The sequence below is a fragment of the Zeugodacus cucurbitae genome, chromosome 2 (assembly GCF_028554725.1).
Source record: "Zeugodacus cucurbitae isolate PBARC_wt_2022May chromosome 2, idZeuCucr1.2, whole genome shotgun sequence".
In the NCBI taxonomy this organism is placed as follows: Eukaryota; Metazoa; Arthropoda; class Insecta; order Diptera; family Tephritidae; genus Zeugodacus; species Zeugodacus cucurbitae.
The window spans coordinates 6,251,324-6,265,001 of NC_071667.1; the positions used below are offsets into that span (position 1 = coordinate 6,251,324).

Genomic DNA, 13,678 nt, shown 5'->3' on the forward strand with positions numbered 1-13,678 from the left:
GTATGATTTTGTATTATAAATATTGACATACGATGCTTCAACATATACCTTCATACTAGAGCTCTTGGTATTCGACTAATCGACTAACCATATTAACCGAATAGGGCATTATTCGAATAATAATTTTCGGTTTGCATTATTCGGATAGTCGTCAGTCATCGACTATTCGATTAACCGCTCATTTTCGACTATTCGGTTAACCGTTCGTTGTCGACTATTCGAATAGTGCAAGTTCATTAATTTTCTTATTTTTCTTGAAAAAAGGGAAAGATTAAAACTAACGATTAACTTGCTTAAAAATGCAAAAAATAACAATGATTTCATTGGAACCATTAAGTAATGACATAATAGCTTTAAACCATTTCAACTGGGCGAATGTATTAAATCTGTATTTTTCATAAAACGTCTATTTTGATATAAGAAAGTTAAAATGTTAATATTTGTTGGTTGCAAGCTGTTTCTACGTGGTGTCACAATGTTTCCAGCAATGGAGAACGTCCTCTCTGATTCTGATTAAGTGGCTGGAATGTGGAAACTTTAAAAAATCAAAAACTGTTTGGAATTCAAACAATTTTCATTTATTCGAATAGTGACAGTATAACTATTCGAATAACCGCAGTTGAACGACTATTCGAATAGTCGTTACATTGCTTTTAATCGAATAGTACTAACCGGTTAATATTTGTACGAACGGTTACAAACCGGATATTCGAATAATCGGTTTTCAAGTTAATCGAATAATTTTAAGAGCCCTACTTCATACGCATAAATAAACAAATACCTGTGATATCGGTTAAAATCTAATATATCTTATAAATATGTACAATAATAAGAACAAAAATAAATACATATATATGTATATAAAATATACATCGGTCCTCAGATCACACTCTTTGACACCCAATTGAATAATCTCAATTGTAATCGATAACAATAAATAAATGAATTTGGTTAAAGCTCAGGCTCTTCTATCATTTTGTTTGGTTAAGTTTTTTAGAAAATTATATATTTTTATAGACGTTTGAATTAAATGGACAAGTCCGCTTTGTTGTGCAGCTCCTTTAAAATGACAAATGAAAAATCTGTGTTGCAACGGACAGTTTTACAACCGGAAATGAAACAAACACACAGGGTTGCAATGAAATGAATAGAAACGTATACGGATAAAAATGGCATCATGGAATGAAAACTTATGTTGTGTATGCTATTCCAATTTAAAGCTTCTACGAGTGGAATTTGTTTGTGTTAATAGTTCGTAGACAATTTTCTTTTACAAATTAACACATTTAAGTTTTTTCAATACGTTTTCCGATTACGTTTCTGCATATCCGACCAACCGAAGCTTGATTAATAAAAACAAATATTTTACAACACTATTTTAGCAATCAGCTGATGTAATAAAAATAAGCAAACAAACCGGCATCAGCTAGGTTTGTAAATAAAACCGCCTATTTTCACAAAAATATTTATTATCTGCAAAAGGTTTATGACGATGTTTAAGACAACATGTTTCGAGATGTGGCGACAAGAGAAAGAAATGCCGCAAATCATAACACTTTGTAAGAAGTTGGATGATGATTTATATGGTGGCTTAGCTGCAGGCTTAATTACTGAATTTTGTGGTGGACCAGGTTGTGGCAAAACTCAAATGTGGTAATATTATTTGTTTTTATTGTAAAATATATAATATTTATAATATAGAAATGAATGAAGTTTGCAGCTTTGTGTCAATGTGCAATTTCCGAGTAGGGTTGGTGGTCTTCAGGGCAAAGCTGTGTATTTGGATACCAATCAAGATTTTAGTCCAAAGCGATTGCGAGGTAAGGATTTATTTTTCTGTAGTTTGTTATGTTTAATACAATTTTGTATTATTTAATAATTGGGAAAATAACTTTCAGAAATTGCGTGCTGTGCAGAGAAACGTTTCAACCGTGCTTTACCAAAAGTTGGGTTTGGCTTAGGCACGCAAAACGCTTTTACAGTTAATTCAATACTGGAAGGAGTGACTTATTTGTATTGTAAAAATCATAAACTACTACAAGCAGCGATAGAGAATCTACGTGAAATGCTAATTAATGACAATGCGGTACAATTAAAAGCTTTCAATACATTTCAAATTCAATATTTGAATAATTTATATTTTATTTTTTTGATTTTGCCAGATAAAACTAATCATCATTGATTCGTTCTCCTTCCCTTTGCGTGTTATTGAGGATGTGGCAGAACGTACGGGTATAGTTTATAATTTGTTATCTCAGCTACAACAATTAGCGACAGAATTTAAAGTGGTGGTAAGTACAAAAATATAATAAAATCCAATGAAACTTCTGATGACATTCTTCTTAAATTTATATACCTAATTTTCTTATAGTCACGCTGTTAAAACATTTTTACTCTCTTTGATCAATTTAGCTAGCTTATTATTTCCTAAAAAATATTTAGCAAGTCGATTATGTATTGCATTCAATTACAGGTTGTTATAACAAATGAGTTAACCACGCGTATTACTGGCAATGATTGGAAAATATGTCCTGCTTTAGGTGATAGCCATGCACACAAAATTAATCAACGCATCATTCTCAGTAAATGTATTGAAGAAAAGTATTACATTGCGATAGTGGAAAAGTCGAATTGCGTACCACAAGTAGCAATACCTTTTGTGGTAATTTGTATGCCTTAGAAATTCATGCCTTAAATTACAGATATTCTTCTTGCAGATTAAACAAAATGGCATTCGTGATATATCATAAAGAGCAAATCTTTTTTAATTGTATCCAGCTGTAATCTTTAATTTGTATATAAAGGTAAGTGCGCTAGATCGTATGTTTTGCGTATGTAGTTATACAGATTATTTTTACCTTCATGATTAATGGCTGTGACGCAATGAAAATCATTTACTCCAAAGAATTTCAACGGTGTATCATTGTGTGTAATTTACTGTGTTTTTTATTTGAATTCCAACATGTCGTAAGCACAGCCAGTTTATTTCATGCTTAGAGAAATTCACTTTTTGCCTGAGTATGAAATTATTGAGACATACGCTCTTTGTTATTTTAATAATCGTAGTTGAAAGTACAATTTATTCTCAGGCTTTACTGCATACTTATGATTCATCTATAGCGTGTACAATACATATAAAATTACACTAAAGTACATTATTTTATAGTTGATGATGTTTTCCAAAGTGATTTAAGATGAGATTTATAAATAATTGTCATCAAGTTATTGCTATGTAATGAATATGAATATGTACATATGTATAAACGCAATTCTTAAAAATGCACAGATGTTGGTCACAATTAAATTACTTTGCTTTGAAGAAAACAAAATTTGATGCGACACATTACGAGCATTTTTTAGTTATTTTTGGCATTGCTATTAGTCATATGTAGTGTTATTGTTTTTTTTTATTGTTGTTGTTTGTTTACCATGGCTTTGTTCCATGACGTTCTCATGAAAACAGAGGTGCTGTGAATATATACATACAAATTTAAGTCATGATTAGTACATGACGTCATTCAAAACATAGTTTTTAACACACAAAAGCTCTCAACGCCTTGCCCAACAACGTAACATTACAAGAAATTAAGGATGTTTTCCATTTGTTATAGCCGGTGTTTGGAAATGTTACTCTCATTGTTTAAGAAGTTCAATAATTGGAAGGCATAACACATAGATGGGGAGAGAAAAAACACAAGAGAGAAATAAAAGAGAGAGAGAGATGAATTTATATTAAAAATCATATACGAATACAACGTAACATTTGCTCCACATATCAAACTTTCAAAGCCGGTTCGTTTGTTTATTGTTAGTGCAGAACTTATTGACTCTTGCTTGCTTACGCTCCCTCAACTGATATTCACCTACTTTTGTTCACTTCCAATGCTCACGCGAATAAAAGTAATTACATTTGTGCGGCGCATTTCAGTCTACGTTGAGGCGTTGAAGCAGTGAGTGTGCACAGTTGGCAGTACGAAAATATATTCGCTTGCGGTAAATAGAAATTTATTAAAAATAGTTTAATGTTCAACTTTCACTTTGTGTGGTTAGATAAATTTTTTTATTTGTGTTTTTAAACTTTTTACGCACGTATTGCGTCTGCAGTGCATAGAAATTGTGTGGAATGAGCGCAAATATGTAGTAAATAATAGTGAATAACTGTGATTTTGTGGAGAATAACATGTTTTAACACGATAATAAAAAATCTGGGCGCGGTTTTCGGTTTTCGGTTTTTTAATTAATTGATACAAGCAATTTTTTTTATTCAATTGTTTAGATTTTCTACTTTTGATTATATTTTTTAAAATATTAAATGAATTCTTTTGTTCAAAATCATATATATATGTACATTCTCTCATTGGATTAGTATTAAAATAGAGCGCCTAACAACAGCTGATGACATCATCATTCCAACTAAAAAGCAACATCATCAACGCCAACACTTGTAAATAATAACAAAAAGTGTGTGAATACAAAGGTTAGCACTAAGATAAATGCTAAACAAAACAAACTAACGTTGTAACTACAATGAATCAACCGAAAACATACTCTGTGCTTAAAACAATATCTCATAAAAATATTTATTCATATACTTATATATAAAACATATATAAGAATCTAAATGCTTGTATATACATACATACATACAACTCAGAATAACGAAAATAAGTAAGCATGAAGATTTCTTCTGGCAGTCTTTGCCAACAGAGCGGTGATGTTTGCTATCTATTGCTAAATAATGGATACGTAAAAATAAAGCTATAGAAAGTTTATAACTCAGTGTATATGTATTTCAGATATGTATGTATCTACTATACAGCTGAATATGTATAGGTGTACATTTATATGTACATAGAAGACTTAAATAATAGCTTTTCTGAAGCGGCATCTGTACAAGATCGTGTGGCTAAACAAAATGTACTCGGCATACCTTTGTCTATAGAGCTTAGCTAAAGAGTGTTTTGATCACACATTGCCACTTAATACATATATACATATTTATTAGCTATATATACTATACATTTGTATGTAATACACTTCGAAATGAGAAAAAATATTGTTGGGTACAATGTATGCAGAGTAAATGCAACGGATGTGAGTAATAAAGCAGAAATCGAAAGTCACAAGTTCATTACGATGCTCGTACAAATGAACAATTTAAATAATACAACAATTTGGAATTTTACACAGTCACTTGTATTTTAATCGCCTTTGTAAGGTGATTAATGCTCATAATACTTGCGAATCGAGATTGCTATAACTTAATGAATTTTTGTTGTTTATGGTTGTAAATATACTTAATTTAGTTGCTTGAAGTGAACGCTTTTCCAAGATTTATTTACTTCCTACAAATATTTTCGTAGATCATATGACTCAGTGGAGCGCAATGAAGCATTTCAGTATTTATGTATATAATTTATGTATGTACGTACATAAATACGAATACACCTGTTTGTTTGTAAATGATTCATTTTTACATGAATACTCATCGATCTTACTGGGAACTCGATAGTGATTGCTAGTAGTATTTTTGTTAAATTATTTAGTAAAGTGCTTATACGAATATTATAACTGCAATAATTTCGCGCATTAATTAGAAAGCTAGAAAACATTATTGACGTAGACACCACAATAAACATACATATTTACTAAGTTATAGTATTTTAAAACTTGGTGTTTAAAATGTATAATAAATACCCTAATACACTGTTCCAAATAATAAAAAATTTTAAATGTATTCTTTTGAATATTGTCGAATTTCGAATATGGAAAAAATTCCATATCTTATACAATTATTCTAATTAACACATAACATATTCATATGTGTCTGTATGCACATTGCAGACTCTCTTGTAAATATCGACTGCTAAATGGCTGTGTCAATTTCCAATGGCTTGTTCTCTCTAAAAAGCCTCTGAATTGCACATATATGTTTTTTACACAGCCTCTGTATTCTGTATTAGCTATATTATATGTATTAGTCAGATATCTTTCTAGCTCAAATATCACATATTTGTGATCGTTCTATATGCTTTTTTTAGAGGCGAACATTTATCTGGCGAACACGGTGAATTGCCCTTTCGAGCAAATCTTTCGTTTCGTCTCCGCTCCGGTCACAATTATTGCATTTGAATGTGTTGATCGGGAGTTGCTTTTCCATGCATGTTCTTGTGATTCCAGTTGATCCATCCATTTCTAAGCATATAAGTCAGCTTATACATACACATATGTTTATATGTATATATATACAATTTGCCGGTTATCAAATATTTTGCTGCTTCATATATTCGCTGCGCTTCGTTCTCGGCACTTTCTTCGAATTTCTCATGCACAAGTTAACATATATATATATATGTATACGATATTAGAAATGCAAACTCGTTTTGGAATCAGAGCATAAAAAGTCAGAGGCAATTTACAAGCAGCAAGTTTCTCCTACAGCCACGTCATTACAAGCTCTGTTCTTGTTTGGTGTTTATCTTTACTTTCGTCTTTGTTTTTTTTTTTCAATTCTATATTTTTTATAATTTGTTGGCGGTTGGATATTCAAATCACAAATCCCACTTGTCGACAACGTATGTTTGTATGTGTTGGTATACAAAAGGCAATTTCAATTTTTTACTTTATTTGCTTTCGACACATATTCTTCCTCAGTTTGGCTAACGCTCTCTGGGCGTGTACCTCACACTTGTTTCACTGTTGTCGACATTTGTGCTTAATAAAAATACACATATGTACATAAGATTGATTTAAAGCGCAGAATTGCATATAAAGCGCAACGTCAAGATTTTTAATGACGCGTTCAAAAATTCCCCAGAGCTTCTTCAATAAAATGACCTCAAAAGTGATTCTTTCAGCTAGAATAATGAATTTTATTGTCGCTCATAACTGCCGTTTGAGTGTGCTCGATCCACCTACGTTGGCACCCCCTACTTTTTATATAAATATATTCGTACATACATACATAAATAAGCACGCACTTACACCTTACACGTTAGCTAGCTATTTAGCTGAGATCCTCCTCTCTCAAGTTTTAAGCCACTGTATTTTCGCTAAATTTTTATGAAAAGCTTTTTCAAAAGGCACTTTTACACTGTCTGTCGGGTATGACTGACATTAGAAAAAAATTTATGAAAACATTAGAAAAAAAATTTATGAATTAAATTTAATTTATTTACTTTTTATGTTTTGTTAAAGTCCGGAGGGGAACCACACCTCACTAGGGATTACTTAATATTTTCAGACATACTTTTCACTAATTAAACATTTCAACTCGATTTTACCGAGCTAGTGACCCTTAAATATTGTAAATTAAAACCGCAGTAATTAGTCTAGAGTTTTTTTTTTAAATAATTTAATATATTTGTAAATCTACTAGATATTGTTTAATTGCATATGTGTACACTTATGTATATGATCTATTGTATATATTTACTAGTATTTCTAAGTTTATGCCTTGTAATAGTATGTCTAAATGAGCAGGTCTCCTGACTCGCCGCAGTTCACATGAGGTGCACTCATTACACGCGCATATGTTAGCAGTACCCATATGTACTCGTATATGAATATATTAGTATGTCTATTTGGGATTACTATGAAATACTCAATTTCGACCTTAATGAATGCTATTATATGTTTACATACATACATTTGTTTATTACGAGTATATATTCAGCCCTATACATACCTAGAAACATACGCTGTTGTACACATTACTGGCGACCAACTGACCCGACAAACTTTCACTTTTAACTTGTACCAAACTTTGCATGCCGCGTTTGGTCCCTTTCAGTCTTTACTATTATATTATGACACAGACACGAGAAGACCACGACGTAATGTATGTTCAATGTCTGACCAACTTTTTACTACATACAAGTTACTGCAATCGACCTTCTGCTATAATAAAGAAATGCTAATGGCCGCCAAGTGGCTGCGGCTTGGCGCCATTGAAATAAGTGTGATTGTTTTTGGCACTCAAAGGACATATTGAGTCGCAAGTTAAATATAATTTATTATATCTAAAGAAAAGTGTCCTTATTGAAAGTGGGTGTGTACTCTTGGCTATATGCGAAATAAAAAATTTACTATGGTAGGCATACGTGCATACATATATATGTATGTATTTATGTATTTCTCAAATAATCTGCTACTGCTTGGCATTGTTATTTTTCAAAACTATTTGAATGGCGTCATCGTTTTGTGTACACAACATGTTTTTTCTCAAATAATGTATGTTGTTTCACATGCCATGGCGTATGCGTAACACGCTAAGGCCGATCAAATCGTGCGGGCTAGGAGAGTAATGTTTCTACTATATCATGTACATAAGGGTATATTACATATTCGTGACTAAAATTTCCAAAGCGTGTATTTTTATTTTTGTCATAGTGATAATAATAGTAAATGTCTGTTAATAAGTCTCTTTCTATTTTTTTGTAATACGGGTTTCAGAAAATAATATTTTCGAAATAAATTTTAATAAAAAAATCATCTCATGATATTTTCTTTATCATCTTTTTTTATTAAATTGATAATGGTTATGAAGTAAATGAACTAGAATACATAATAAAACAATAATAATATAATTTAATTAATATAATTATTTTATTTTCCATTTCATTTCAGCGTGATTTATTACATTTTTGAGTAACTAAATAAACTAAGAAACCAAACAAAATGAGCTCCGCTGAATATTATCCATTCAAGGTAAGTGCAGGAGTAAATATATTTGTTATGCATAAATTTATGGCATATACACAAAATTGTTAGTGTTCAAGTACAGGGTAATTGTTTAACAGCGGTATTCACATACATACATACACTCCTAACCGATTTCCGTTTTTTATATTGTTTTACACTAGGGTATTTCGCAATAAAGAATGTTGAGAAATTTCGAGATTTGATTTGAATTTGATAGTTTTTCAATTTTGGTTAAATTAAAAAAAAATCATAAGAAATAAAAAAAAATAAAGTAAATAATTTTAACATGTTAATAAGAATATGAGTCACTAAATTTTCAATATTATTAGCAATATATATATTTAAATATATATTGTCAGAACGCAACTGAGCTGTACGAAACATATTTTCGCAACTTTCTAGGAATCTAATCAGTTCGTTTCTACCGCAAAGCCCATTAAATATTTGCACAATGACAAATGACAAATCCGTGCATTTATTTATCACTTTTGTTTAAACAATTTTTCTTATCACATCCGAAACGAAATATTTTTATGGAATACGTGTGTATATGGATAAAATAGAAGTGTTGACTTTAAACTTTCAATTTATGTACTTTTACTTATAAAGTGCTCTAATATATACATACTTACATATATGTAGGTACATTGTATGTCCTTATATAAGTTAATGAGTATGTTCTTGGGTAAATAAACAAGTTTTAAAATAAGAAATACAAGTTTTCAATAAAAAATACTATAAAATTAACATATGTATGTATTTATGGAGCTCCCGCAGTACAATTTGTCCCTGCCAATTATTAGGTTAGGATAATTTACGAATATAAACATTAAAACATTGGCAATTTTCTTTTATAGTGCACCCCTACCGTCTACCCTGCTGATCCCTTCGATCCCGTCGAGGATGCAGCCATCTTACGCAAAGCCATGAAGGGTTTTGGCACCGACGAGAAGTCCATTATCGAAATCTTAGCACGTCGCGGCATCGTGCAACGTTTGGAAATCGCTGAGGCTTTCAAAACATCTTACGGCAAAGACTTGCTCTCTGAATTGAAATCAGAATTGAGCGGTAAATTCGAGAATGTCATCGTTGCTTTGATGACACCATTGCCACAGTTCTACGCCAATGAGTTGCATGACGCCATAGCTGGACTGGGCACTGATGAGGAGGCGATCATCGAAATTCTCTGCACACTCTCCAATTATGGTATTAAGACTATTGCACAGTTCTATGAACAGAGCTTTGGTCGTTCATTGGAGTCGGACTTGAAGGGCGACACTAGCGGACACTTCAAACGTTTGTGCGTATCGCTGGTACAGGGTAATCGCGATGAGAATCAGGTGAGTTATACTTTGAATACTATTATACATATATGATATATGCAACAACTAACATTCATATATTCTTATATTTCCATAGGGTGTTGATGAAGCCGCCGCCGTTGCGGATGCACAAGCTTTGCACGAAGCCGGCGAAGGTCAATGGGGTACCGATGAGTCCACATTCAATTCAATTTTGATCACACGTTCCTACCAACAACTGCGACAGATCTTCCTCGAGTACGAGAATATCTCTGGAAACGATATTGAGAAGGCAATTAAGCGTGAATTCAGCGGATCGGTGGAGCGTGGTTTCCTTGCCATCGGTAGGTGTTGAATGACATTTAAATTTCGAAATAGATGTTTCTAATTGAATTTTCATTTGCAGTGAAATGCTGCAAATCGAAGGTTGATTACTTCGCCGAACGTCTGTATGAGTCCATGCATGGTCTGGGTACCAAGGACAAGACACTGATACGTATTGTGGTCAGTCGTTCGGAAATCGATTTGGGCGACATTAAGGAAGCATTCCAAAATAAATATGGCAAGAGCTTGGAATCGTGGATCAAGGTAAATAAAACACTTTTTGTTTTTTTTCTATTTTGTATAAAGTTAGAACTTTGCAGTGTTTTATTAAATAAAAAATAAAAATTTAATTATATCCTTATTTTATTAGTGTGCATAATTCAACAATCACTGCAAAGTTGTTTTCATATACATTTATTTGTTATATAGTTTTCTGATTTTACTAATGGGTTCTATTGATTTGAAATGTATCGGTGTTGGTGTGTCGCCTTCTCACACTTTTTTTATTATGCTGAATTACGTTTGCATGTATTTATAACTTTTAATCATATGTTCTCATATATGTATTTCGTGCGAATGTGAACTTTTTAGTAGCGATATTGTGTTTCTGATAATAGAAGCTTACAAGCTTCCGGTTATAGCTGCAATGTAATTGAGAATTTTTAACCCTCTTTAATAGAAAAACTTTGTCCATAGGCGGTTGATGTTATAGTATAAAAATCACTGAAACCATTATAATTAAAAAAACCTAAACTATTTTCTGAATTTTTGTTAATTTGAGATGATTTGAACTATTTTGTATAAGTGTATGCATATGTGTATACTAATATGTATGTATGTGCTTAAAAATTGTATGCTTAAATACTAAATATTTTTTTCAACGGTTGTTTTCCCTGTAATGCCTTATCTTCAAAACAATTAAAGATTCTTTTAACATTTTTGTTGAAATTGAGTTCTCTTTCATGTGTGTAATTGAATTTTTTTTTAAACAAATCTTTTTTTTTACTCTGCCCATTTTCACGGTGATAAGTAGATAACCTAATGAAAGGATTTATGGTTCAATACCACCAAGAAAAAAGTCCCTTTTTACTTATAATTATTTTATCGTTTCTGTTTCAAATCCGAATTCAAATTAAATTAAAAAAACATTCGATTTTTTCAGGGCGACACCTCTGGCGATTACAAACGTGCCCTATTGGCTATTGTCGGATTCTAAGACCGAAACTAGACTTTTATTGAATAAAACTGAATGTATTTTTAATTTACTAAAAGTACCTAATGCTGAAAGAAATATTACATAAACAACGGAAGTCAAAAAAGCGAAATGAAAGTGACGGTGATTTTCACCGTATTTCACCTAAAATATGCCTTATACATGCACGTCAAAGCGCACATAAACACACATAAATCTCAAGAAAACATTCTCAACTACAAACTACCTATATTTATCTACGACTTAATCTGCCTATTGAAGTTTAACAAAAATGGTTGACTTTTTTAAAGAAATATCGCAAAAGTGTCTCCCGAGGCATTAAGTGCTGTTCCACTAGCATACCATCCACACTTTTTTACATCGAATATTATTGTGTTATGCATTAAATCTCAATTGTTATTTTTATTTGTATATTATTCACTATAAAGGAAACATATGTATATTATATATAAAAATCATTTGCGCTCGGTTTTTCCTTATACTATATACTTAAATGTACATACATATGTAGTTGAAACAAATGCTTATGAATAAATGTGCATTTCGTATACAAACAAAATGAGAACTATTTATTTATCTTGAACATCACCCTTGCTCGTAATAACTATCATGCTTATCTAATGAGATTAAATGTTATTAAAACGTCGCTCGAGTAATTGTATGCATGAAATTAGTAGATTGTTTGAGTGGATGTATAGAAACTGTGCATTAAGTCGGTGTCGAATGAGGAAAAATTAATCATCAGTATACTTTTATATACGGGGAATATACTAATTTTTAAATAATTTTATTTTTGCCAGAAATTATTTTTAATACTAATATATTAAAAAAAAAATAGTTTTAAAAAATTAAATGCTTTCGAAAAAAACAACGAACAAATTAACTTTAATTCATAATACACTTTGATTAAGACTCTCTTGTATGTGATGTATAAACTTACGTCGTAATATTTTAATGACTGCTGCTCATATTTAAAATTGTCATTTTTTAATAAACATTTAAAAGTTAAACACATAAATAATTTTACAAATTTTCTCTAATTCTGTACACTACTACTATCAATTTCATAAATCATATACGTTTTTTACACTATTTGCCTGCATTGCACAATTGAGCAAACACATTAAAATAACAAATTTAACCGCTCCTATCTAATTATATACAAGCTAAATCAAATATTTAAAGATATCTTTTTGCTTTTCTTTCTCCCTCTCTCTATTAACTGTCTTTAAAACACTACAACCTACCAAATCCACAATAATCTGCAACGTTGTGTGCTTTGCAGGAGGATTCAGAGTCTGAGATCGGTTTTGCGCTTGTCACTATGGTTGCCTGGTAGAATGCTTGATGTTTACATACTAAAAATGACAAGGCGAAGAAAGCAGCATAATGCAGCTCGAATTAAGGCAACCGACAAAGCTTTAATTTCATTTAAGATTATTTAAAAAAATAATACCAAAACGCCTTTATATGATATTAACAAGTTTATATATTTAAAAACTATTGATTTTAAAAATATTTAAACCAAGCATACGAACAAAGTTCGACCACGATAAAAAAATGCTTTAACTACTTTTAACATTTAAAAAATGAGGAGTGTTGTATTTAATGTGCTCGATTGTTTTTGTATTATTGATTTTGCAAAAATGTGTTTCTTTTGAAGATAGATAAATTTTAAAAGTATTGTCTTCCAATTTATTTTCTGTGAATACCTCACAATTTTATACTGTATGTATTAACTCTTTATTTAAAACTTTTTTACTACAAATATATTTAGTATACACATGCTTTAAATACTCTTTTTTCAAGTGCAATAACCGATTTCATTAAATAAAGTATTATTCACGAATAAATAAATAAAGACTTTTATTTTGTGTCAAAAGTTGTACATTTGCAATATTTCTTCTTTATTTTTTGCAGGATGACGTTGATGGTGATAGTGGTTATGCTTTAAGCACATTGGCGTCTTATTAAATTCTCTAGCATATTTAAATAGTGGATTAGTTTTCCTATGGAGAAGTACCTCATACAAACTTATTTAAACATTATTCAAAACTTGGAATTGTATTTTAGTATTGTTATTCTTTTCTTTAAATTGAACAAATAAGTGTTTGTAAAAATACCCTGCCTGTGTTTT

At 31.0% G+C, this 13,678-nt stretch overlaps 1 protein-coding gene across 6 annotated transcripts; it reads left to right on the forward strand.

Moving 5' to 3' along the window:
• The first annotated feature begins 952 nt into the window (after positions 1 to 952).
• LOC105214058 (annexin B9) lies at positions 953 to 13,663 on the forward strand. 6 transcript variants are annotated; one of them, XR_008471989.1, is made up of 9 exons: positions 953 to 1,653; positions 1,714 to 1,820; positions 1,899 to 2,086; positions 2,163 to 2,291; positions 2,474 to 2,662; positions 2,718 to 2,804; positions 3,612 to 3,993; positions 4,367 to 4,477; positions 8,629 to 8,667. XR_008471989.1 is itself a non-coding variant. In XM_011187246.3 (6 exons), exons 2-6 carry the CDS (start codon positions 8,680 to 8,682, stop codon positions 13,513 to 13,515), a joined length of 975 nt encoding a protein of 324 aa, XP_011185548.1. In that variant the 5' UTR covers positions 3,848 to 3,993; positions 8,629 to 8,679; the 3' UTR covers positions 13,516 to 13,663. The 6 variants fall into 6 exon arrangements, 4 of the variants coding, with proteins under 4 accessions (XP_011185548.1, XP_011185547.1, XP_011185546.1 ...); XR_008471990.1 differs by lacking the exons at positions 3,612 to 3,993; positions 4,367 to 4,477 and having other exon boundaries at positions 956 to 1,653; positions 8,629 to 8,709; XM_011187246.3 differs by lacking the exons at positions 953 to 1,653; positions 1,714 to 1,820; positions 1,899 to 2,086; ... (2 more) ...; positions 2,718 to 2,804; positions 4,367 to 4,477 and adding exons at positions 9,561 to 10,043; positions 10,123 to 10,348; positions 10,411 to 10,592; positions 13,462 to 13,663 and having other exon boundaries at positions 3,848 to 3,993; positions 8,629 to 8,709.
• The last annotated feature ends 15 nt before the right edge of the window (positions 13,664 to 13,678 follow it).

Excerpts from the sequence above, each read along its gene's own strand:
- LOC105214058 (XM_011187246.3), top strand. The coding sequence starts at position 8,680 with ATGAGCTCCGCTGAATATTATCCATTCAAG. Across the intron at positions 8,710-9,560 it reads CTGAATATTATCCATTCAAG|TGCACCCCTACCGTCTACCC; the intron begins GTAAGTGCAGGA and ends TTTCTTTTATAG. Across the intron at positions 10,593-13,461 it reads GCTTGGAATCGTGGATCAAG|GATGACGTTGATGGTGATAG; the intron begins GTAAATAAAACA and ends TATTTTTTGCAG.